Source organism: Muscardinus avellanarius (genome assembly GCF_963383645.1).
Source record: "Muscardinus avellanarius genome assembly, chromosome: 2".
In the NCBI taxonomy this organism is placed as follows: Eukaryota; Metazoa; Chordata; class Mammalia; order Rodentia; family Gliridae; genus Muscardinus; species Muscardinus avellanarius.
The window spans coordinates 198,716,905-198,744,444 of NC_137787.1; the positions used below are offsets into that span (position 1 = coordinate 198,716,905).

The 27,540-nt window shown below is 39.8% G+C and overlaps 1 protein-coding gene across 1 annotated transcript; it reads left to right on the forward strand.

Annotated features, from left to right (window-relative positions):
* Nucleotides 1-313: 313 nt before the first annotated feature.
* On the forward strand, nucleotides 314-26,668 carry TNFSF13B (TNF superfamily member 13b; the record flags this gene model as incomplete). Its single annotated transcript, XM_080689503.1, has 6 exons — nucleotides 314-799; nucleotides 884-956; nucleotides 9,387-9,443; nucleotides 22,375-22,487; nucleotides 22,573-22,723; nucleotides 26,556-26,668. 6 exons carry the CDS (start codon nucleotides 314-316, stop codon nucleotides 26,666-26,668), a joined length of 993 nt encoding a protein of 330 aa, XP_080545629.1.
* Between the last annotated feature and the right edge of the window lie 872 nt (nucleotides 26,669-27,540).

Below are 27,540 nucleotides of genomic sequence, written 5' to 3' on the forward strand. Positions count from 1 at the left end.
CTAAGTACATTTCAAGGCTAAAGTATCTGGCTTATCAGACCTTCTCATTAATTACTTTGACTACATCAGTGGGAACTGCAAGGAGACACCATTCTGGCGTCATGGTCTAGGGTGAGCGCCTTACCCAAGTCTGTTCCCAGTGAACCAGTTCTAACCCAAGTCTCCTGGGTGGATGGAAGGGGCCTCAAGTCTCCTTGAGCTTAGAGATGGCATTAAAAATTCTTACAAAAACTGAAAGTGAAATGAGGAAGGCAGATTGAGCAATCCATGGAGGGGCCACAGCCAGCAAAGCCAGTGCACAGGAGGGGCAGAGATGCACAGGGCGAGAAAGAAGAAAACCGGGAGAGCGCTCCTGAGGGTCAGGGCACGGCGGTGCCATGCGGGCCCCGCGGGCCCCGCACACGCACAGATGACAGGAAATGCCCCGGCCTCGGCGGCCGCTCGTGCCAAAGGCCCCAGCCCTCAGAGAGCAAGTGGAAGACTGGGTGAGTCCACGGCCACGGAGCCTGCACGCCCTTCCCCTCGCCCCAAGGAAGGAGAAGAAATGAAACTGGAGCGTGTCCCCATCCCCCGGCAGAAGGAAAGGCCGCCGGTGCAGTTCTCCAGGGAGGAGAGGCTGCTGGTGGCCACCTTGCTGCTGGCCCTGCTGTCCAGCGGCCTCACGGTGGTGTCCTTTTACTGGGTGGCGACGCTGCAGGCGGACCTGGACAGCCTCCGGGCAGAACTGCAGGGCCAGGGCGCACAGCAGCCAGCCCCTCCCCGAGCTGCCCTTGGAGCCCCCGCGCCCCCCAGGCTGAAAGTGAGTTCACACCGCTGCGCCCCCCGCACCGGCTGCCTCTCCCGCCCACGTGCGTGCCCACTAACCCGGCTTCTCTGTTTCTAGAGCATCTTTGCACCTGCGACTCTGGGAGAGCGCAGCCGGAGCAGGCGTGCAGTGGAGGGGCCCGAGGAAACAGGTAGGGCTTTTGAGAGCCTGGGGTTACGTGTGCACATGTGCAGAGCAGCGCCCAGCCTGGGAGGAGCATGGCCTGGCTGCACCTCTTAGTCGAGGCTACCAACTCTGCGCCTAAGCTACAGGCGCCTCGGTGGCCAAGCCCAGACCTGTCCTGCAAATGCAGGACCGGGCTCCAATGAGCGCGCAAAGAACTTTGTACCTGTGCTGTGCCGTTAGCCCAAAGGAGGAAAAAGGATGCGCACCCCGGGGTGGACAGCATCAGCTACCACTGCAGAAAACCAGATGCAGGGCTTCCAGTGTGGCCCAGAATTGGTCCACTCGCGTCTCGGACAGTCAGCTCAGGCGGGGGCATTCCGAGAGGGCAGTGTGTGCTGCGAGACCAAGTGAGGGTCTCATCAAGTACCCCTGGGTGGGTGAACTTGAGCTTTGTTTCTTTTTAAAAGATGTTTTACACACACACACACACACACACACACACACACACACACACACACACACACGTGAAAGCTTTTCTTTAATGAATGCCTTTCCAGGAGATGATGAATGTGTTATCTTGCAATGGCTCCTTAGTGACTTTAGTCCTTTTTTATATTCTACTTATTCCACAGGATTTTAGGGAGTCAGGAAAGTGACCCAGAAGGATTGATTCTAGTTCTTTCATTTCAAAGATGAGGAAGAGCCTGGTTTGGTGGTGCTTGCTTGTAATCCAGTGAGTACCTGGGAGACTGAGACTGGAGGATCATAGGTTTGAGGACAGCCTTAGCAATTAGTGAGACTCGCCAATCTCAGGAGACTGTTTCATAATAAAAATATTATAGGTTTGGGACGTAGCTCGGGGTAGAATGTCCCTGGGTTAAATCCCCAGTGACACACACACACACACACACACACACATATATATATGAGAAAAGAATATTTGCATTGTGACTTGTACTGTGCTTGTTAATATTATGATTTAACAAATCCTTGCAATTGCTTCCCTTTTATATTGAAAGAACATTTTTCCAGCACCTGGAATGAGCCAGGAAGGTATGGACCAGAATAGGCGTTTCCACACATACAGTTGCATTTAACCTTCAGACTGTCTTGCAGGGTCCACAGAACACTAGCACATATGTATGTGAGGTCTTTTGTTTGTTTTTCTTTTTTCTTTTTTTTTGGGGGGGGGATTGAGGATTGAACTCAGGGCCATTTTACCTCTGAGACCAGTCACACCCCCAGCCCTGTTTTATTTGTTATTTTGAAGCAGGGTCTTGCTAAGTTGTTGAGATCTCCAACCTGTGATCCTCCTGTCTCAGCCTCCCAGGTACTGGGATTACAAGTGTGTACTACTGTGCCAGGCTACTTTTTGTACTTTTCAAGAGAAGGGTGTGGCCTGGGGAGAAACTGTGCAGGGGCCCTTTTGTCTCACACACTTGAGGTACCCTGACTATAAGTTTATATTTTTTTTCACTATATGTCTTATTTATTTTAAAAAGTCTTCCTTCAAAAAATCATACTTTTTGTATCTGGTTTGCATATCTTTGAGCCATTTATTAGAGACAATTGGTTTAATAATTTTTAAAACTAGGAAGTGCTTTATTTTTTATTATTTTAACATATCAGTTATTTTATGCTCTGTATTTTATCATTTATATTTTCTACATAATTTGAAATAATACAGTATATGTACTATGATATATGTTTTTGTTTTCTCTTCTTTGTGGTATGGAGAACTGAACTCAGGAGCATTCTACCTTTGAGATACACCCCCAGACTGATTTTTTTTATTTGAAAATAGGGTTTCGCTACATCGCTGAGAGCTTTGCTTTGAACCTGCACTATTCCTGTCTCAGCTTCCCAAGTACTGGTATTACTTACAATAAAAATTTCACCTTACTTTCTTAGAATTCTAGGAAATTCTCTATTATCATATTTCAACATGACTATTTTTACTTTTTGCTATAATAGTACATGTACAATTACATTTAACATAAATTCCATATTGTGGAAATCCTGAGATAAACAGAAAGGACATGCTATTTATTGCCATGCTGTCTCCAGAATGAGTTATAAATGTATGTAATTAAAAATGTAGTGGAAAAATTCTCCATATTTTTTCTAGCCTTTTGTATTTAAACATTTATTTTTGTCTAGTTTAGCAGTCATAAAATAGTATCCCAATTTTATTTTAATATTTTTAGTTTACTACAAATAATGATGAATATCTCTGCATATTTTGATTACTTCTGATTGCATCTTCTGCTAATTTTAATTTGAAACTTCCCAGTATCCTAATTTTTTTTTTACAATTTTGAATATATTCATTCTAATGAAACATATTGTTTAAAAATTTTGCTCTCCATATTTTCAAATAATTTGACTGCTTTTTAAGACTTGTAGAGATTTTACCTCTGTACCAGTAAGGTAGTCTTTTTCTTTTGATTTTCTCTAAAATCTCAATGCTCAAAGTGTAATTTTTCATGATCTTTTAAATACTTTGCCAGATTTCCTGCTACTTTGGTGTGTCCATATTTTATAACTTTCTTTGTTTTCAATGTATAAATCCATATGTTGTTTATTTTAGTGAATCATCTCATCCTAATATTAACTTCCACCTTTCTTTTTTCTTCCTCTCCAGATTTCTACCTCAACCAAATGCACCAATTAAATCTTTCTAACTCCTTTGTGTTGGAAACTTACTGCACTGAGCTGACTTCTTCATAGAGACTTGAATGTGTTTGAGATCTTACCACTTTTATCGTTGGCTTATTAGTCTATGTCTCTTCCTTAAGCATGCTATATGAAGTCATATTACACTCAGTGAGCTTCATTACCCCGTGGGGTCAGGACTCCTCTATCACGGTCTTTTCCAATACCATTGCCCTGATTCTAAAATATCGGTGTTTAAAGATAAACCTAACTTTAACCACTCTAAAGAGAACATAGACTCACTTCAACAGGTTTTAGAAGAATAGAATTAAAATCAATAGTCTTCAAGTGGCTCTCAGCCAGAATATCCTGTAGTGATGTTTATCAATCTCCTATTTGCACTTTTTAATAAACTTCTGTTTTTTGTGGCACCCAAAAATTATAGATTGATGATTTTTTTGCCAAACATTTTGCAATTTGTAGCAAGTTTTAAGAATAACAAGATTTGGACAAAGCGAGTAAAATGTTTCCGAGTTTTCTGCATCCCAGATGGAACTGCTATTGGTAATATCAGGATATATCTTGGACTTCTCTTTGCATTTATAGGTCTAGGACAAAGAGTTTAAAGATCAGAATCTCACCGGGCGCGGTGGCGCACGCTTGTCATCCCCACGCTTGGGAGGCAGAGACAGGAGGATCGCGTAGGTTTGAAGCCAGCCTCGCTAGCTTAAGAGACCCTGTTTCCAAATAAAAAATATAAAAATAGGTCTGGGAGTGTACCCTGGTGGTAGAAGGGTTCCATCCCCAGTACCACCAAAAAAGATAAGAATCTCAAAGACAGGTAATCGCTGCTGCTCCTTGTCAAGGAAAGCTTGCATCCTACCCTTTCATAGAGGGCAAATTGATTTTATTTGGCATTACTCCAAAATTAATGTCTATGTACCCAAGAATGTTGTCTGAAACACAGAGTTGTTTGTTGTTTTCTGGAAAGCAGAGCCTTTTTTTTGGAACTGAAAGAATTTTATGCAGCTGAAATCTGTGTGCCCTTTCTGATTTTTCTTTCCATTTTTATTCTGATCTTCTTCAAGGTTCAGCAAGCTTAGGTTGCTCCTTCTGCTTTCAAACTGTTCGTTTGTGCTCTTATTTGTTAATTCTTTATGTGTTTCAGAGCCACTGGGAATTCTACTGGGATTATAGGGCAGCAGTAGGTGGGAGATGGGCATTACCTTCAGCCCAAGCCCCCATCTTACTGGTTATCCCAAGGGCAAAGTCTTTATTGAATTTTAAAACGTAGGCCTTTGGCTCAAATTCTGTTTTTCAAATTTTTGGCTCAAATTAAAGTTTTATTAAGGTTAACTTATTTCAAAAGATTAGTTTTGCTTACAGTATAATAAACAGAAATGTGGGGAAATCCATGATTTAAAAAAAATTACCAAATAGCTCATCTTAGCCAAAATTCACTTTTAAACCCATAAGTGTGTTTTGGAGAGATAGTTCCAACTAAAAAAATAATTAAAGCACTTGGCTTTGAAAATATTACATAATATGATTTCTTTGAAAATGTATTTAAAGTCTGGAGAGAAAAAAAAATTATTTCAAATTTTATTAAGAAAGTGAAATATCCCAAATGGGGTTGCTACTGAACTAAAACAGCTTACTGATAAAATCAGGTGATCTTTACATTTTCTCCCTTGTCAGTCAAAAGGAGTTTAAAAGGCTATTAGGAGTATGTGCACCTAAGATTGATTACAGAAAGACACAATCCTCTCTTGATTATCTTATCATTTTTATTCATGGCATTCATTATTCTCAACTGTAATAGTAAAATAGTGATGAAAATACATACAATTCAAGGAGATATAAACAAGAGTAGAACAAGATTGCCCATGTTTTATCTTTCAAACAATCGTAAAATTTTGGAATTGAATTAGTGACTTTTCTCCATCTTTACATAAACTTGTTAGACTGGAATTATTCTAGAGTTACAGAGAAGTTGCAAAGATAGTATAGCAGGGAGTTGGCATATACCCCCGTCCAGCTTCTCATACTGTTAACAACTTACTCCATCATGGAACCTTGTTGAAGAAGAAGGAGGAGGAGGGGGAGGGGAAGAGGAGGGGGGAGGGGGGAGGAGGAGGAGGAGAAGGTGGGGGCGGCGGCAGCGGCTATGAACTAACTTCTAGATCTTATTTGAAGGTTTCATGGCCCACTCAGGATGGATTTTTATTTTATTTTATATTGTTTCAGGATCAATCTGGGATACCACATTGCATTTAACATTTTTTAAATTAGTATTTTAAGGATACATACATTAACACCTTATATGACAACTTAAACATTTCTCTGAGCTAAACCTTTATCATTGTTAAAAGTAAAAGTATTAATACTATTCTCCAGCCTCCTTTTCTGAAATCCACAAACTCATCTGTCAGGAGCCAGGAGCTGTCTGACAGTCTGTAGTGTGCAGTCTATGCTGGCATTTCTAGCTTAGGTGTGACTTTTTCGAGGCTGTACAATGCTTGCTGAAAACCTGTAGTGTAAAAGGGATTGTGAATTTAGCAAGTTTAGGCTAACTTAAACCCCCTACCCAGCAAGGACAGCTGGCTGCTGTCAGGCGATTTTGAGCACAGTCTTTTCTAAGTGTGAGTTTTCTTCTTCTCTGCTTCAATAGACTTTTTTTTCTTTCTTTCTTTCTTTCTTTTTTTTTTTTTTAGTGTTGCAATAGCTGGCTTCTGTTCAATTTTTTTTAAAGTACTTAAAATTGAAAATAGTGTCCAGATGACACATCTCTGAACCCTGTTCTTGTTAAGTCTGAAGTTTTGGGAAACAGAAGACCCAGGAAATGAGCCAATTGGTGCAGCCAAATGTCACATTGCTTCTCTTCCATAAATTCTTATTATAGTGAGCGAGGTGAACAGATAGAGAAGATATAAAGTACATGTAATTAGCGAGTCAACTACAAGATTAGAAAATGGTAAATATATTGAAAGCATGGAGAAGTGAAGGCGGCATTATGTGAATCTGAAGTATGGCGGACAAGGGATGGGAAAGAGGAGATTGTTCTATTTTCAATCAGAAAGCCATGAGAAGCCTTTCTACATTTTTGAAAGATCAATGCTTCTTCTGTTTGCTATTTTTTAATTTTTCATACATAAGTAGGTATTTTTAGAATAAATTTATAATGTTGAGGGAGGTATTGTTCTATATGGATGGATAATGTTAGCTTAATATTTAGTATTTATTTAGTACTGGGGATTAAACCCAGGGGCATTCTATTTTTGAGCAAAGTACCAGCCCTATTTTACTTTTTTATTTGGAAACAGGGTCTCACAAAGTTGCTGAGAGACTCACTAAATTGCTGAAGCTGGTGTGGAACCTGCGATCCTCCTGTCTCAGCCTCCCAAATAGTAGGCTTACAGGAGTGCACCACCATGTCCAGCGTAATTCTACTTTCTAATGTAATATGCCCTGCAGAATGAAGAAATTCATGGTTTTAACCAACCATAGGGAATGGAACTATTTTGAATTTTGCCTGTTATTCTTGTTAAGTGATTTTTTTGTGTGTGTGTAGGGTGCTAGGGATTGAACTCAGGGGCATTTTACTTGCTAGCTGCATCCCCAACCCTCCAGCCCTTTTCATCTTGAAAGGCCTCACTAAGTTGCAGAGGGTCTCTCTAAGTTGCAAAGGCTGTCCGTGAACCTATGATCATCCTGTCTCAGCCCCCTAAGTCCTAGGATGACAGATATGTGCCACCATGCTGGTTTATTTGCATTTTTATAGGTCTGTTCCTACTTAAAAAAAAAGATGCATGAGGCAGCTGTATTTTTGTTGTGGTGGGGTTTTCCTTTAAAGGACACTCCCATTTCTGATTTGTCAGAGAAGGAACAGATTTCCCTACCGATACTTCCATCACTCTGGAAAGTTCAGAAGAGAGAGAAGCTCACCTTGCAAGGTGTGTTCCACATGCAGACTCTTCATCCTGATCCATAGGTGTCAGATCCCTCTGGAACCAGGTATGTCAGGCATTACCACCCTCAGGGTAGCGCAGAACCTAGAAACCCAGAAAGCATTAATCTCTCCATCAGCAAGCTAAGTATAGCTGGAAAAATAAGGCAAAGAACATAAAAATTAAAGAAATAATAATACCCTTAATACCTAAGTTTTTTAAAGGTTACTACAAAGCACCTCTAAACTATGCTATCCATTGATTTTGATAACACCACGAACCCAGGAGCTTTCTACCGCCAGGCTATATTCCCAGCCCTATTTTATATTTTATTTGGAAACAGGGTCTCACTAAGTTGCTGAAAGCTTCACTAAGTAGCTGAGGCTGGCTTCGAATCTGCACGATCCTCCTGTCTCAGTCTCCCGAGTGCTGGGATTACAAGCATGTGCCACCACACCCGGTTTAAGCCTTTATATTCTTTACTAAGATAAAATATTCCTAAGTTAGCCAGGCTGCCCTCAAACCTGCAATCCTCCTGCCTCAGCCTCCCGAGTCATTGGGATTACAAGTGTTCACCAATGCACCCAACTAAGGGGAATTTTTTAACTGACTTTGACAATGATCACCCCTTTTAACAGCTTGCATTTAACAACCTCAGAATAGCATAATTATTACTTTGCTATTCCAGGTTTTAAGTGTTAGAAACTCTTCAGTTAAACACTGAGGTGGGAGTTCCCTGCTGTGCCCATGTCTTCAGAATCCATCCATTAAGAAGTGTGTGTTGGTAAATTCTTACCTCAACTCTGAATAAAATACTTGCTAGATAGTAAAAGAAAAAAATCAAAGCTTATTTCCTTAAAGGAAATAATATTTCCCTCAAGGAAATAGTAAAAATAAATCCTATTTCCTTAAATGAAAACATGCAAACTTACATTTAGGTTGTATATTTCTCACAGACACGTACTGCTTTTCTTTATTTTCCTTCATACCCAACAGAACATGGATGCAGTCGTGTGCTGTTGCCTGAGGCATTTCTCGGTTTGATGTAATCATTATTTACTCCTGTGAACTTCATCTGAAATGTTCTGAGTGTGATTTGTGATGTGAACTGATGTTTCTAAGAAGCTTCATTGACCGTGCAGCCTCACCAAAATCTTTCATTTTATTTCTAGAAAACTGTTCTCGCTTCAAATCTTGACTTTGGCTCTCAAGGGAAGAGACAGGATTTGTATTCTGGTCCTGTTCCTTTCTGTGTCTCAGGCCCTGAACAAGCCGTGCACACTTTCCAAGGCTTACTTTCCTGTAATACCCACCTTTTAGTGTTCTTGTGAGGAGAACAGGAGGCAATGAGCACCAAGTCAGTACCTTGCCTGCACTTAGATCTGTTCAATAAATGCTAGGGATCATTCTTATTTTCAGTAGTGGCAGAATTTGTATCTTCATAGTAGTAAGTCGTTATTTCAGGTTAGATTTTTTTAAAGAAAATACAGTTTTACACCGATGTGGTAGGTTTAACTGTTTCATGCCTTCGGTGGGCTTGAATAAACAAAAAGACAAGACCTGTTTTCAATACAGCCCTAATATTTCAAAGCAAATTAGCCTCAGTTGCAGATGGCGTGCTTGGTGGACTTCAGTAGCATGTAGAGCTCTTCTAAAGTGTTGTGGGTTCCAAGCATCTGTGTTAAAATAAATGGGCAAATTCCCTAAAGTGACTGAGAATAACATCACGCAATGTGGGGGTTCGACTTGACTCTGCCTTTCTGGCAGAATGAGTTTGCATGATCTTCTCAGCCATCTCAGTTGCCCCATTGTTTCTGCACAAGTAACACAAATTATCTAATTTTGCTTTTCAGTTACTCAAGACTGCTTGCAACTGATTGCTGACAGCGACACTCCGACGATACAAGATGGTAAAGCAATGGCCCCGGCTCTTTCCCCGCTTAGGAGTCAACCCAGTACAACCTAGGCTTGTAAGCTGCAAGTATCACGAGTGTATTTGAACTGCGTCTCAAATCAGCCATTTGCTTCAAAGCGTCTTCTAATCAGATCTAACACCATAAACTTGTTTACTCAATATGACTGGAGAATACTTATACTAGTGCAATAATCTAATAAACAGGGATAACCTAAAGCCACTAATATATAGAAGTTGTAAATAATTAAAAGGCAATGAAAACTGAATCAATACTAAACCAAATTTAACTTTTTACCATTAAGAAACCATTATGGCTTTGATAATTATACAAGACCAACTTCACAAATAGTTTCTCTATATTTGGTTGAAGAAATCTAGTAGGCTAAAAATGAATATATTCTAAGTACTCTATTTTATGATAATTCTGCAATGTCAAATTAATGCTTGAGAACACTGATATCTGACCATAGTAGAATGGTTTAAACTGTGCAGTTATTTGAAGCTTTTGTTAGGTGTGTGTGTGTGTGTGTGTGTGTGTTCGTTCCTAGGGATTAGACACAGGGTATTCTACCTGTAAGCTACACCCCCAGCCTTATTTATCTTTGAAACAGGGTCTCACTAAGTTGTAAAGGGCCTTACTAAGTTGCTGCGGCTGTCCACACACCTGCCATCCTCCTGTCTCAGCCTCCTAAGTACTAGGTTTACAGGCATGTGCCACCCACACTCATTTTTTTAGCTTTAATTCCAGGCAAAAAAAGTATTTTCTCTAATAATAGCCAGAAACAAGGTTCATGGAGAACATCTTTGAACACCATTTCCCAAAGGTATTACCTAGAATATTAATCCAGAGAAATGGCTCATGAAATAGAGGTTTTGTTGCCAAATAAGTTTGGAAACACAGCATCCTGTATATTTTCCTTTGAAAATATACAGTCACAAGGCACATTAAAAGATTACTGAATCTGATAATTCCTACTCTGAAAAAATACATGTTCAACTTTGATCCAGTGTCCACATATTTGTGTGACCATACTACTCTAGCATGTAATGACAGCTCCCTGAAAGCAAAATATTTTGGAAATTGTTGCTTTGTAGTTTTTTCTGTCTATATAAAACAGAGAACAAAAGTGTGTGAGGAAAGTCATTCATCCACTCACCCTTCCTGCATTCGACGTTCATAGGTTGATTAAGAACCCCCAGTGCAGCAGTGACTCAGGGGCACCAGGACCAGTGAGTGGACTGTGTGTGGTTTTGTTTACCGTGATGGTGCCTACCTTCTGATGAGGAGAAAACAGAAAGGAGCCAAGAAATGAGCGAGCCAATGTCGAGCAAGGGAAAGAAAGGCCGTGGGGGAGTAAAGCAAGGGCAAGGGGAAACTGTGACCCGCTGGGACCCCCAGTAGGAGTGGGATTACCAGGAAGTGAGATGGGGACCAGGACCTGGAAACCAGCCAGCAGGGAAGATGCTGAGAAGATGCTGTGGGCCGGCCTTTCCTGTGGTTCCTGGAGTACTATTTCACACCTGCATTTTTTCTATGTAAATTTAATTATCCTAAGTAAAAAATCATTTGAAGATCTATTATTGTTTGCTGCTCTATACATTTCCCAAAATTATGTTTGCTGCTTTTAAAAGGCAAACAACTGTTTCCTAAGAATAAAATGAGAGCCAGAAAAACTCTGTTATGACCAAAGATACAATTAAAAAAATAAAAGTCTCAGAAAATGTTTACTTTACACATTTGGCCAAAAAAAAAAAAACTAAATAAAAAGCTGTAACCATGCAAAATGACACCATACATCTGCTAATATATGAACCGCTTGGTATGTTGTGGCTTCCCCGGGGTCTTGCGCCACTGGGAGCCATGAGTTGGCCTTGGGACACAGCAAAGCTCTTGAACAATATCCGTCACTGTGCATGGACCTTTAAGCAGGGAAACGGGTTGTTTCATTTTGTCAAAAAATGTTGTGCCTAGCCGGGCGTGGTGGCGCACGCTTGAAATCCCCGCGCTTGGGAGGCAGAGACAGGAGGATCGCGCAGGTTGGAAGCCAGCCGCGTGCGCTGGCTTAGGAGACCCTGTTTCCAAATAAAAATGTAAAAATAGGTCTGGGAGTGTAGCCCGGAGGTAGAAGGGCTTCCAGGAACCCCAGTACCACCAAAAAAAAAAAAAAAAAATGTTGTGCCTAACGAAGTGTTTCCAGTTTCACAGATCCATAGTCTTTTGGGAAAAGATAATATATTATCATCTTATTGCAATATGTGTAATTTTAGGTCTTTCCATAAAAAACACGTTACCTACCCTAGGAGTGTGGAGATTCCAAGGAGAGGCGCTGTATAAATGTTACATTTTATTATTTATTTATTTTAATTTATTTAGTGGTAGGTACTTGGGATAGAACCCAGGGGCATTCTACCTCTGAGCTACACCCCCAGCCCTATTTTTTATTCTTTATTTTGAAACAGGGTCTCACTGAGTTAAAAGGGCCTCACTAAGTAGCTGAGGCTGTCTGCGAACACTGATCCTCTGGTCTCAGCCTCCCAAATGCTGGGATTACAAGTGTGAGCCACCATACCCACTTTACATTTTATTTTCTTTCTTTTTTTCTTTCTTTCTTTCTTTTTTTTTTTTTTTTTTTGGTGATACTGAGGGTGGAACCCAGAGGCTTTCTACTTCCGGGCTATACTCCCAGATCCATTTTTTTATTTGGAAACAGGGTCTCACTACGTTGCTGAGAGCCTCACTAAGTAGCTGAGGCTGGCTTTGAACCTACGCGATCCTCCTGTCTCAGCCTCCCAAGCGCGGGGATTACAAGCATGCGCCACCACGCCTGGCCCCCAGTTTACATTTTAAATCTCTCCTAATTCCTATAGACTTATGTCAGTAAGCTCTGTATTGCTGTGACAATATACCAAAAAATAAAAACAATTTAGAGAAGGAAGATTTATTTTGGCTTCTAGCTTTAGAGGTATTGGTCCATGGCCGGCTTCATTAGTTCTGGGACTGAGGTATAGAATTGTATCTCTCCTGCTTCTTGTTTTAGGGTTTTAACTTAATTTCTAAATACGCAGTATGTTACAAACAAATTAAAAAGCACATAAAGGACTCTTGCTTCTCCTCCTGTTTGTTCCCATGTGTTCTCACCTCCCAAGTTCAAGCCACTTTTATTGTTTCTTACGTAGGCACTAAAACTCTTTATGTAAACAGAAAAAAACAGGATATAGTTCTGACCCTTTCTTATGCTAAACATAATGTATCACACGTGTTATTTTAAAACAAAATTATAACCTATTTTCTTGAGCAAATAATGTATATGGTAGATCTTTTGATATAAGCAAGTATAAAATTTTCCTGTTATTTAAGAAAACTATCTGGTATTTTGTCGTATGAATATAATTCATTTAAACAGTTTTCTATCAGTTGACTCAGTGACAATCTTTTGTAATAGTGATGCCTCAAAAAATATCTGGATGCAGCCATAACTTCCCCTGTGTCAGCCCAGGTATTTGTGGGATGCATTTTGAATCTGCCCAGCGATTGCTAAGTGATTCTGTCACCAAACAGTGGTCAGAGGAAGTATTCTCCAAAAGAGAAATGTGTGCCCACTAACATAGATTGGTAACTGTTGTTTTATGCTCTTATGTGTGTGTGTGGTGGGGGTGTCCTGGAGATTGAACTCAGAGGCATTCTACCAAGCTACACCTTCAGCCCTATTTTAGTTTTTGTTTATAAAAATGATGAACCTGAACTGACATGTCATTATCATCCAGAGTCTGTGGCTTACACTAGTGATGTACATTGGTGTTGTACTTTCTATGAATTTGCACAAGTATATAATGGCATAGATGACCATTATAGTCCCGTACAAAGTATATTGCTTTAAAGATTCTCTGTTCTCTGTCTATTCATGCCTTCTTTACCTTTTCTCTGTAATCAATGATCTTTTTATGCCTCATAGTTTTGATGTTTGGAGAGCATAATGTAATTGAAATTATATAGTATGTGATCTCTTTATATCGGCTTGTCTTAGTAATATGCATCTATTCATTATGGTTATTTTCAATAGGTTTCCAATTTAATATTGTCTATTTGTTTATACATCATTCATTATCCTGGTCTTCTTAAGTTCTTGTTCATGGTTTTCTTTTGTTGCTTAAGCATGTTTAAAAATCACGCCATCTACTAAGTCCAATGTGGGCTTTCTCAGGGATGGATTTTGTCAATTTCTTCTCCTCTCTGACATTAGTTCATAATTTCCAACTTCTTTGTAATCTTTTGTTGAAAATTAGACAGATTGAGTGCCAGGATGTGGTAATTCTGGAAATCAGGCTTCCCCCCACTCCACAGCGTTTTCTATTGTTTATTGTTGTGGGCTCAAGTTGTTCATTTACACAGCGGCTTTTCCAAAATACTTTTGTGCAGACTCTAGTCTTTGTTCTGTGTGGCCACGGAGAGCTTTGTTCTACCTCTACAGTCAGCCCTGAGAGATTCCCTTCTCTTTGATAGAGAGATTCTTAAATAAGAGATGTCCAGTATAATAATATTTCCCTGTCTTTGTAGATTGGTTCTGTGCTGGGACACTTCTCCCATCTGAGTCAGAGCACCTGCAGTTCTGCCTTAGTCTATACCTCCGGCTTGCACAGAAGCCAAAGATCGGCACTGGATCTTCTCAGGCTATTTCGCGGCATGCATCTGGCTCTGAGCATACACACTGATGCACCTTGCAGTCCACATTATTTGAGTACATGCAACAACAAGACTGTGTTTTACCAACGCTTTATCCTTAGCCTTCTCCTTCATAGGATTTTTAACAACTGCTGCTTTCCTGTCTTCTGTCCCATACTTTAGGTGACTAGGGTCGTGTCTTTCCTTAAATACTTTTGGGTGAAGCCAGGATGGGACGCTGTTTCCATCTGAAGAGAGCCTCCAGCTAGCTACAGATGCAGTCACAATGTTTTCTGTCCACGGTGACTTGTACTTCCTCACATAAGCGAGTCTGTGGCAGGAACCCCGGTCTTCATCTCCATGGTTGCCACCAAATTGGGAAATAGGGTATGGTAACTGGGTAGGACAAAATACTTCAGTATTTTCCTACTGGAATTTGACTTTCTTTCCTTCTTACTTTTAAATACTCCTTTGGTTGCTGTAAGTTTTTGTTAGATTGCACATCCCCCAAGCTAATTATATCAGGTCTTAACAGCTAGCTGATTTAGTGAGGGACTAGTTCTTTGCGTTTTCTCTTCTGATATTTCCTTATGATATCACTCTGACATCTATAATTATATCTTTAGATAATACCTATTGGTTCTTTTCTCTAATCTAAGTTGAAACTGATACTACTCTTTTTTATTTCTTTTTCATATTCTTTACCACACATCTTTTGGATAGTAGTCTAACATTCCTTAATGTTTATCTATGTGCTATTAAAATATTTATGTTCCTATTATTTGATCTGTCAGCCTTACGTTATATTTGTTGAGCTCCAGCTGTTACAGAGGAAGCAAGTGACGAATTTACCATCACATCAATATGTCTTAAGCTGTGCTTCTAAATATTTGATAGTTAGTTTCTACATTGTAGAGATAGAAAACAATTTTGTTTTTTCTGTCAACCCATTCTTTTTCTGTTTATGTCTTTGTTTTATGGATGCCCATATTTAATAATCATGGCAAGTCTTTTTGCTGTGGTTCTATATATATATATATATATATATATATATATATATATATATATATATATGTTTTTTTAACTTGGATTCTGTTCTATGCTGTTTTACTCAAAGTGAACTGAGAGCAGTGTTCATTAAATATTTACATATTTAATCAAACACAGTGATTTTCTTAGTCTTTACGGTTAAAGAACCAGTGGCTCAATATTAAATTCTAAGGTTGCCCTTTATTTCTTTAAATGTCTTATAGAAGTCGGGCGTGGTGGCACACACTTTCAATCCCAGCATTCGGGAGGCTGAGACAGGAGGTTCGTGGTTTGCAGACAGCCTCAGCTATCTAGTGAGGCCTTTTGCAACTCAGTGAGACCCTGTTTCAAAAAGAAAGAATAAATAATAGGGCTGGGGATGTAGCTCGGAGGTAGAATGCCCCTGGGTTCTATCTTCAGTACCACACACAAAAAAAAATGTCTTATAGAAATTTCCTCATTGTCTTTTGGTGTTACTATGTGCTTCAGAGAAAACTGAGGCTAGGATTTTTTTCCTTTAAGTGACTTTGATTTTTTTGTTTGATTACAAAGGATCTTTCTTTCTTTTAAAGTACAGTAATTAGATTTTAGGTATGTATTAGAGTTGACTATTATTGTATGTAGAAAAATGACTGCTCTCCAATGATACCCATGCCTCCATCCCTGAATCCTGTGATTGTATTGCCTTGCATGGTAAAAAGGGTCTTTCCAGATGTGACTATGTTATGGGTCTCAGGGAGATTATTGTGATAACCAGGTAAGCATAGTATAATAACCAAGATCCTTATAAGAAGGGTTTGGGAGGGTCAGAAACAGAGGGGGGTATGTGGCCATGGAAGCAGAGTTCACACATACTTGGTTGCTGGTTTTGAAAACAGAAGAGGGACACAGGCAAGGAATACAGGCCACCTCTGGGTGCTGGGGAAGGCCAGGAAACAGCACCTCAGTTTTAGCCCAGTGAAAATTCTGGTTCTTAAAATAGAGGTAATAAATATGTGTTGCTTGAAGCCTCCAAGTTTGGGGTAATTTGTTATAGCAACAATAGGGTCTAATACATCTGTACACACCCGAGCTTCCTCAGCACAGCATCATTTGCCATCGCGCTAAGACATGGCTCAGTTTCATCTCTTGTGGCAGGTACTGTCCTCCAAGGTCCCACTCTGTATCTGATGTCGATTCCTTACCTTTCTACTGCCTTCCCATTGACATTTGTTATCAAATACTGTATGTCCATCTCATTTTGTTGCCTCCTCAAACTTCAACTTTCACCTTATTTAAGAGAGTTCTTGTTTGTTTGTATTCTTTTTAATTTTTCAAATTCCTTTAGATATCACTAAGATTTCCTAGGTTGTCTGTGAGAGATTTTTGGATGTTTGTGAGTGTTTCGCACACAACCTTAAGAGTTGATTTTTTTCTGGGTCTTTGTGAACTTTAATGTGATCTCAGTTATCTGTGCAACTCATAGTTATTTGGGGTGTATGTGTCTATCTGCTCCATTCATTTCATGTTCAGGAGGCAGAAAAGAGGGGATATAATCCTGGATCACTTCAGTAGTGGAAGGCTCTTGTTTATGTCTGCATTTTGACTTGATTATTTCCTGGAGGCTATGATGACCTTTACCTTTCTCTCTCAATAGAGTTTGACTGTCCTCAATGGCTGCCTTCTACAGGTGCCTGCCTCTTTAGGGCACTACTCTAACTTGTACTTATGGCTACTCTTTTTAAATGTCTTCACGAATCACTCTGAGTGTATTTCCTAAGCATGCTGTCCTTCAGACCTCTGACAATCCTCTTGTCTTCTTCTCCTTATTTCCTTAACATCCTGAAGTCTCCCACGGTGTCATTTGATATCTGTGTGCTGGGGTGGCTTACGCTTGTGTCTTCGGCTCAGATCCCTTTCCTGAGCCCTCGGCTTATGTAACGTCTGTCCACTGAGGATCTCTTGAAGACCAGAGGCCTGAACTCTAGATCCCTGCCCTCATTCTCTTCACCCTCCAGGCTCCCCCGTTCCAGGAAATGTCACGACCACCCCTGCAGCTGCTCATTTCCAAAGTCTGGGTGTTATGCTTGAACATTCCCTTAGACTCAGCACACTGATCTCAAGATGGTGCTGCTTCTTTCTCCTAAACGCATCTTCAGTCAGTCCCCTTGGCTCCACTCCCATCTCTTCATTCTGGTGCCACCATCACCTAGAATGTCATGGTTTTCTTACCTGCAGGTTTGTACCTCTTCTTACCATGATAGCCGCATGGAGATACTTCTAAAATGCTGATGTGGCCATGTCTCCCCCCAGCAATGGCCTCTGTTGCCCTCAGGGAGCTGAGCCCACCTGGACCCACCTGGCTGACTTCTGTTTTTCATGTTCCTAGCCCAGCATCATCCCAGAATCAAGCACGTACTCATTCAGTCACAATACATACAATCACAGTGCTGAACTACATTTGTTTTACAAAACAAAAAACACCACCCCTTAACCTTATTTGCTTAATCAAACATTTATAAAATCTTATCAATATTTTCTCTTAAAATTGTTTTAGTCATTTTTATGGTCATAGAAAATCAAGAGAAGTAAGCAAATGTCATAGCTCCAAATGACGGATGCATGCTGTGCTATCTATAGTTAGTGAGAGTATAAATATTCAAGAGGAGAAATTTCTAAGCAAAGATAATAAAAACAGATATCATTGAAACATCTTATTTGCCGTAAAACTACATTCTAAAATGCATCTACAACTCATCAATAGATATTAGGAGAGAACAGCATATTCCTTAAAGGCAGATATTTTCACAAATATATGCAAATTATGTTCACATATTCTGACATTTTAATTTAATTCACATATTAATGTATACATTAATTTTTAAATTTTGAAATCATTTAAATATATCAAGGATCTAAAACTGAGTGAAGCTAAAAATTTTAAGCATTTTATATGAAGGTAATCTGCAGTTTATATTGAATAGCAACAATATGTGTCAATACTCTTAGAGTTAACTTCTAAATTCTTAAATATCTGTTATAAAAAGTGATGCATATTACTTTAGAAAAATACTCTACCGGGTAGGCATGAATGCATATTTTCTTGTTTGCATGTATCTATGGTCTAACTAGGGTGCTGAAAATGGAAGTAAATTTTAAGATGTAGAAACATGCTATGATACTAATGCTTACGTTCACCATTTGTTTAGCTTTTGATATATTGTTCAGCTTGTTTTGTTAAAGGATTTGTAATTCATTCATCAGCACATATTTATTGAGGACATACTATGTGCTAGGCTCTATCATTGGCATCTGAGAGCCCAGCTAGAACTGCAGTGAAGTTTCTGATCCTTCAGAGCACAGTGTGTGTGTGTGTGTGTGTGTGTGTGTGTGTGTGTGTGTGTGTGTGTGTGTGTTTGTGTGTATGCATCCCATGCCTGTGTCTGTGGAGGCATGGCTGTAGAGTGAAAGAGGACTACAAGCAGTAAATAAAAACAAACCAATGTGTACTCTGTGTCTTTCATAAGGATATTACCATTTCAAAGAATAAAATATGAAAAGAATAAGTATGGTATTAAGAAATAGGAGATAAATTTAAATTACTGATAAATTATTGAAAAATAAATTTTAGCAAGGAAATATCCCTAGCCAGAACATAAACAAGCACTTTTAAAAATGTATGTTTTTCTTCACTTTAAGTGTACATACTAGCTCTATGACAGATGGTGTTTCATTTCCCAGAATTTCAGTAACTAGGTAGCAAACCAATTCCTTAAAAACAGTTGCATGCTTGTGACTCTCATAGAACACCATCGTTTTGAATTATTTTGTGTTTAAAGTTGAATTAGTTAATTTAATAAATATTTGCTGCACATTTACTGGGGTTGGTCATCGTTTCAAATTCTGATTAAATGGCAAGGACCCAAATAAACAGTCCTTCAGTTCAGAGAAGTTAGAAGCCAAGGCTTGTATTGTTTTGAGGGGGGAAAAAAACCTTCATTGCTCAGAACATCAAACTGGTATTTTTAGACTATGAAAACAGACATTTTAATGTCATTTTGTTTGTATTTTACACAATAACAATTGCTGTGATTCTCATGGTGTTCAGCAGTTCATATGTTTAAACATGCTTTAGATGCATGTCTCCCCACAGTTTACATCTCATTCAAAGTTAAAAACTATTGTATTACAATCATTTTTACTAAAATTATATTGCCTACAAATAAGTAAAAATGATTTTACTTATTTGTAGTAAAGATGATTTTACTTTATTTGTTATTTGTAGTGGAAGTGATATTTTGTTCACTGTTATGATCTAGTATAACACGTGTGTGTGTGTGTGTGCATGTGTGCGTGCATGCGTGTGTGTGTGTGTGTGTGTGTGTGTGTGTGGTTCTTTTAAGGCCAAGTTCCCTCAGAGCTCTTCTTTGGGAAAAGCAAGTTAGGGAGAACAGACCTGCCCATCTTGTTTAGTCTTTGGGAGCGATAATTGTGCGTGGTTCTGGGAGTGAGCACAGACAAGATGATGGATTAAGGACCACGTGATGTTTCTGTACATGTCCGTCCATCCTCCAGCATCCCTGCCTCCTCCCTCCTGTTTCCCCGTTTTCCCTGGCATCTTCACTCTCTGGCCACAGAAATGAGAATTCCAGGGTTGCCTTAAGGAATTGCTGCTCATTTTAACTTGAACTCAGTGTATTTGTTTTGTTCAATGTTTAATCACCTGTGTATGGATCCTTAACTCCTTAGCAATACTCAGAAAATGTGAAGCTCTCATTTTATATTCTTCACTCAAGAGTATTATTTGGGATAGAAATATAAGTTAGAATAGACATGATGGGAAACTTTAACTCCTTAGAAATATTCAGAAAATATGTAATTTTTATTTTATATTCTTCACTGAAGAGATTTATTTGGAGTAGGAATATAAATTAGAATAACCACTACATCCTTCAGAAGTTAAAAATAGATTTACCACACGATATAGCAACCCCACTGATGGGTACATCCAAAGGAAATACAGTCAGTACTCTGCATGGACACCGAAACGCTGCCTGCAGCAGCATGATTCACAGGAGCCAAGAATGGATGAAAACTAGCATCCAATAACTGATGAGTGGCTGAAGATGATGCGGCACCTGCACACAAGAGAATATTATTATAAAGTAAATTCTCCGTTGCTACCGCTCGGATGAACTGAGACAAAGAGTGCTGAGTGCATTAAGCCCGGCGCAGAAAGACTCACGCCACGTGGTCAAATATTTGGTGTGTGGTACTGCGGATTGAACTCAGAGACATTCTGCCTTTGAGCTACACCCCCAGCCCAATTTTATTTCTTATGTGTAAACAGGGTCTCACTGGATTGATGAGGGTCTCAGTCCTCGCTGAGGCTGTCCTTGGACCTGCGATCTTTGTGTCTCAACTTCCCAAGTAACATGTGGAATTTAAAGACATTGAACTCAGACCAGTAGAGAGAAGAAAGGTAGCTACTGGGGTGGGGGACTGAGGGGGTGATAGGGGTCAAACAGTGCAAAGTTTCTGTTTTTCAGGAATAAAAGGTTAAAGACATCTATTGTACCACATAATAGCTATAATGAATAATAATGTATTGCAATTTTGAAAATGCTAAGAAAAGAGATGTTAAGTATTCTCATTACAAAATAGCAGCCTTGCAAGGTAATGAACATGTTAATTCGCTTAATTTTCACGTTTTACAATGTATATAATTTTCAAGACATACATATATATATATGCATATATATGTGTGTATATACACAAGTATATATAAATATAATTGACCTGTCAACAAAAAATAACCTAAATCTTCCTTGGGAAAAGTTGAAACATCACTGATGTGTCTGGAGACTCTCTCTAAAGTGAGTGTCCTCGCCACTGTGTTCATGTCCTGAGAAATCAGCTCGCCACTGATCATATCACACACCTTTTCTTTCATCTCAATTCCAGGCAAAGGTGTGCTTGGCTTGAGCTTCTGGCATATTGTTTCTTCTGGTTTCTGAATTTTACTAATTTTTATTTCTCTATAAAAATAAAGATTAATAAAATATTTTGCTATAACAAAGAAGAAACTTGAAGACCCATTTGGTTCACCATAACCAATTCTTCTATAGGGACAGATAAGGACATTTTGTTGTTAGTTTTGGTTGGCATTTGTTTGCTTGTTTGTGACACTGGGTATTGAACTCAGGGACATTCTACCTCTGAGTTACACTGCCAGTCCTAGATTTTATTTTGAAACAGGCCTCACTAAGTTGTGGAAGGCCTTGCTTAATTGCTGAGGCTGGTCTTGAACCTGTGATCCTCCTGCCTCAGCCTCCCAAGTACTAGGATTATAGGCATGCACCACTACATCCAGTATATAGCACCTTTTTAAACACGAGTTTGGACAAACTCCCACTGCTTCCTGTCCTGATATTACCGTTTCCCTGACCTTCTATTCACCTCTTTTATACCACTTTAGTTCCACTGCTCCAAACATCCCAGTCTCTAATCTTAAGATTCACCCCCAAACTGATATTTACCTAGGAGAATTGCGAGAAGTCCTATGAGCTTAGACTGTGAACGCACAGGAAAGGATCCTTTCTACTCTTAGGGAGTGTGGGTACCAGAGGTCACCCAGACTGGATTCTGGCTCAGAGGTGAGGCCCCTTGCCGGCTCCCCCTCTCCTTCATCCAACCTTGAACACAGGGTCTTCCCTACACCCCCCAGGTGCTCCACGGCTGATGCAGGGGAATGGTATCGTTTGCAGAAGTCACTTGAAGTTGAGTATTACAAACATCGTCACAGAGTCCCCGGTCATTTCCTTCTAGCATCTACCTCAGCAGCTCTCCCCATTCTGCCTCCTGCTCCTTTCCAGATCATAGCGGGCTGGCTTCTACCTGACAGCGTTTGCTAAACCCTTCGCATAATTACACTCACGTCACCAGAAGAACCAAGGGCAAACCTCCACTCGTGTGTTAGGAGTTTTGTCCACTCTTTGCTTCCAAGTCTCCCTTGCAGGCCGATCGTTATGACGTAGCTGAGGGGCAGAGCAGTGGGGAGACCCCAGTCTCTCACAGGAAGCGCTGGCTCTCAGGTCGCTGTAGCTGATGACTGCCCAGGTGGATGCACAAGGAATGGCAAGATGCCCCAATAGATGAAATTCCCTTCTAAGTTTCAGATTGAGGTTTTCGAGTCAGTGCAGGGGAAGAAATCACTTTTCTCAGTTTCCTTTCTCATGAATAATTCTCTTCCTCATAGGACCGTATACCTTTGTCCCCTGGCTTCTCAGCTTTAAAAAAGGAAGAGCCCTGGAAGAGAAAGGGAATAAAATAGTGGTGAAAGAAACTGGTTACTTCTTCATATATGGCCAGGTGGGTTCATACCTAGGCCGCTTCCTCAGCCCCGTGGCTCCCATTTTATTTGCACTCCGATGACATTCTTTGGTTCCTTTCTCAGGTTTTGTACACTGACTCCACCTTCGCCATGGGACACGTGATCCAGAGGAAGAAAGTCCACGTCTTTGGGGATGAGCTGAGTCTGGTGACTTTGTTCCGTTGTATTCAGAATATGCCCAAAACAGAGCCCAACACTTCCTGCTATTCAGCTGGTAAGAAACCTCTCAGACCCACTGGTTGGGAAGGGAGAGGAGTGTGGAAAAGTCTGAGCTGCAGAAAAGAAAGCGTGGTGCCTTAACATGTAAACAGATAGAGAGGCCTCCCTCTGTACGCTGTATGCGCTTCTTAAAACAATGAGCTGCTCTCTTTTGAGACCTTTGTTATCACCACTAATAGTCATACTGTTCGTAGATAAATTAAAAAAGGGAGGTCTATCCATCAGCATTCTCCCAGCAATAATGTGAAGAGCTGACCGTGTAACTTAGAGAGAAAAAAAAACAAACATATTTTCTTACCAGTCCAGTTTCAGTACAGGTGAGGCCGGGAACCACGGCTCTCGGGGCTTGACTGTGAGAAGTGGAGAGAGGGAGGGCACGCGTGCTGCGCTCCTCACAGCATGGGGGTCAGAGGCAAGAGAGAGATGGAGAGAAGGGGAACCATATATACCCCAGGGACCCACCTTCATCCACGCTCAACTGGCCTAGGCCACTACCCAGATAAACCGATTGCAGTGGACTTAGCCGCTGCTGGGATGGTAACTCTCATGGCTCAATTGCATCAAGGCCAAACACCAACGAATGAGCTAATCGAGGGGCCAGTCCACGTCGAACCCTGACAGGGAGTAACTTCATACGACTCTACAGCGGGAACAGTTTCAGAACTGGAGAATCGAAGATACAAATGCATGTTCTTCAATCTTTTACGAAGTAAACCATCAGAAGACTAGCAATCATAGAGCGATCGCCATCTCTAGGAAGTCTCCCAGCTCACCTACTTAATCTTCCCGGTTCAGGGAGGTGGATGCTCAGATACAGAGAGGTAAATAACCTGTCCCAGGTAGCACAGCCACTAACTTCCAGAACTTGCTTTAGGGCCGGCGTGGCTCCACCAAGTGAGCAGGGAAGCTCTTCCTGTGGTATGGAAGGAAGACTTGGGGGCCCAGGGACCCGGAAGAGAGAGGCCCACAATGGCTTCTTTCCCACAGGTGGGGTTTGGACACCGACAGGTGACACTGTAACCAGGACATGTAGGAGCCTTATTTTGAACTCGGGGAGAAAAGAGGCGAAGGATGGGCAGCTGTGTGCATGCTAGGTTTGTTTGGGCTGCGTTTGTCAATATTTCCTTCACTTTGCTTTTTCTGGAGATCATTTAAAATTAATCGAGGCTATTTTTTTTCAGTAGTGGGAATGGAACTCAGCAGCATTCTCCCTCCCAGCTATATCCCCAGCCATATTTTTTATTCTTTATTTTGAAACAGGGTCTCATTGAGTTGCAAAGGGCCTCACTAAGTAGCCGAGGCTGTCCTCAAACTGCGATCCTCCTGTCTCAGCCTCCCAAATGCTGGGATTGCAAGCCCGCACAACTGCTCCCAGCTCTGGGCTTTTGAAAACTATGTTTACCTGGAACGCATTTCTATCTCTCTGGCTATTCTGACAAATCTGTTTGGGGCCTGAGGAATGTCTTCAGTCTCAGACAGTTCTGCTGAACGCCAGCGTGGAACACAGGGTTGGGAAATACTTTAAAAATATTTCAAAGGCATTTACAAACAAACGCCCAATAAATCAGTTAGAAACTAAAAAGCCCACCAGTTTGTAATAAGAGACGTGACGTCACTGGGTCTGCAGCTCAGAATAGCTTCTGGGGTGGGGGAAGGGGATGAGGAAGTCTGTGAAATTGAAATTCCCTAATTTTCATAAAGAAAACTTTCTATATGCCTAGTTCTGACCAACATTTTGATATTGCAAAATAGTTATAAATGTCAAGGCCACCCCAGCCTGTTATTTATTCCTACTCATCAGTATGTAGAGTTTTATAACTAGCTCTTTTTGAAATTTTTCTAATCACCTCCTCACCATGTATGTACTTTTTTTTTTTTTTGGTGGTACTGGGGTTCCTGGAAACCGTTCTACCTCTGGGTTACACTCCCAGACCTATTTTTTATACTTTTTATTTGGAAACAAGGTCTCTTAAGCCAGCAGGGCTGGCTTCGAACCTGAGTGATCCTCCTGTCTCCGCCTCCCCAGCGCGGGGATGACAAGCGTGCCCACCACGCCCGGCTAGGTACTTTCTATAAGGGCACTCTGCTAAGTTCCTAAGGACCTAACTTTTTACAATAGTTACCTTGATTTTAAAGATATTTCTCAATACAAATGCCTTAGTGCCTTATGTGAGAGCCATTGTCTAAGAAGGTTCTAAGAAGGTTCGGGTTTACAGCTTTAGTCTGTTTGAAGGAGAATTTGTTTAAAGCCTTTAAACACTGCAGGAGAGTGCACTGAGGTGTTAGCTGCGTTCATCATAAGCTGGAAAACATTTATATAGTGAACTTATGAAGTCCAATAAAATACTGAAGAGCCACTGTTAGATTCAAAGCTGAGTCTTACTTATGCTCCACAGTAAATTAGATATGCTTATTTTTGAAAAAGTTACAGCTGATTGCTGTAGTCAAGACTAAAACAGTCAACAACTCAGTGTTAGAATTTTGAACAGAACCTATTGTTTTTCATGCCTACTTAATCTTTAGAGTCAGTGTTACTTAATCTTCTGTCATCTCTAGTCCTTGTTAAAATATGACATCATTTTCAATCTCTGTGATAATGACAATCCTATTCAATAAATAAACCTTGATATTTTTATTTTTTAACTATTCAAGACAGTCAATCCTCAAATGCTTTGCCAATTCTAGAACATATATATGCTATGCTAAACAATATCAAAAGATGACATTGTTGTCTGTATTGGCTCATTAAAAAAATAATCCCAAGATCTTGGGTACAGAAAACATTGCCATCTTTGACCACTGCTATACCTGCTTAGTAGTGATTATCACATAGAAAATGTTCAGTGAAGAAGCACTGGCTGGCTGCAGAATGAGGCTTTAGGCTTTAGGACAGAAGAGACATTAATACCAATGTGTTTGGGTAAGTAAATTTTCACTATCAATGAAACAGTGCAAATATTTTTAAACTGTTAGAAGTCTTGACAGTCTTGTGGCTATCACTAGTTTATTTCCTCTTCTTCTCCCACCCCTCCTCTTTTTATCTTTCACATTTTTGTCTTGGAATATGGTCAACAATTACCTGACATATTAGCCATCATCTCTGAATTGTATATTTTGTTTTCCTCATTTTTAGAATACATTGTTATAAATGAGACACACGGAGATATGTTGGTCATTTTGAAGGAACTAACTGCTTTGTTACTTTTGATTATAAAAACAACCTTTAAAGAAACTTAAAACATAGAAGGCTATAAAAAAGTTTTTCAAATGATGCCTAAGCCAGAGTCTAGATTCTAGAAGAAAATTATGTCAACCAATGTGCTTTGTTAGTAATAGGGTTTTTAACTTTTAAAATATTTATATTTTTTATGACACTTAAAAGTGTAATTGGGACTATTCTGTGTGTGTGTGTGTGTGTGTGTGTGTGTGTGTGTGTGACTTCAGCATTTTTATTTAACATTTTTAGAAAGTTTCCTTCATCGAGGAAATTAAGCAAAACTCACCCCTGACTCTGCAATATCCTACCAAAACATGGGCTATGATTTGCTTGTTTCTTAACTTTGATATTTAGATCCTTTTCAGAGTCCTTATTTTATTAACAGCTGATGATAAACCCATTTGTTTCTGTTTTATCTTCTGCTTATTTTATTTTTAAGGCTCCTAGAATTGTAACTGCTTTAGAAATCCATTGGCATATCTTGAAGTGTGAATGCCTGTGTTAACATTTTTCTTGCCCCAAACAAGGTAGTTTTATTTAAGACAGTTGTTTTTATTTTTATTTTCCATGCACCAGCCACATAAAGGTCTTGTAAATCACTCTTTTCCAGGCATTGCAAAGCTGGAAGAAGGAGATGAGCTTCAACTTGCAATCCCGCGAGCAAACGCACGGATTTCGCAGGATGGAGACAGCACCTTTTTTGGTGCACTGAAACTGCTGTGACCCACTGACTGCGGCTTTTGTGGGTCTGTGGCTCTTTTCCTTCCTTAAGGAGAAAGCACTTAACTGGAAATACCAAAAGTGGAAAAAGAAGTAGTTACCATAGCCTTTTCTGTGAGCTATTTGGTTTGGTTGGCTGAAACGGGTCCCAAACAGGAAATTTAGCAGACAACCACAGCCAAAGTGTGTCATGTGGATTTCAAGAAAAAGAGCCCATGCACAGAAAGACAGAATTAGAAAGGCCGTTCATCATAATTCTAAGTGGAACAAGGTAACCATGGCATCTTCTCTAAGACAAGGCACACAGCTTCGGAGACAGGCATGATTTCTCCAAAAGTGGTTTCCATAATGTATTATGGGACATATGCCTCCACATCTACAGAACACCAGGACATTTATGGGAAACATAAGTTTCAGATTTTCTTTTCAGATTAAAAAGGCCCTTTTCTTTTCAGATAGTATTATAGAAAGTTAAAAAGTCTAGAAATCTCACATTAGCTACATGGGAAAATAATTCAAAGTTTAATTTTCATGTATCAGTTACAGAATAACTTTAATTTGACAAGATTAAAATTAAATATTAAATAATTGAACTGAAAATAGAATACATGTAAAATTTATGGGTTTTTTGTGTGTGTGTGTCCATGTATGTGTAGTTCAAGTTTGTAATTTTTATCTCTAATGTTATCTATTATCCAGATATTTTTCACAAGAGGGAAAGAATTCTCTCACTTGTGTATGCATATATGTATTTTAAAAATTAATTTCAGTTACTTCATAAATTTCAATATAGGATAATTTCAACTTTATATGCATTGGTTGAAAAACCTATGACTATTGCACTAGTTGGAAAAAACTATATCATTGCATTTATG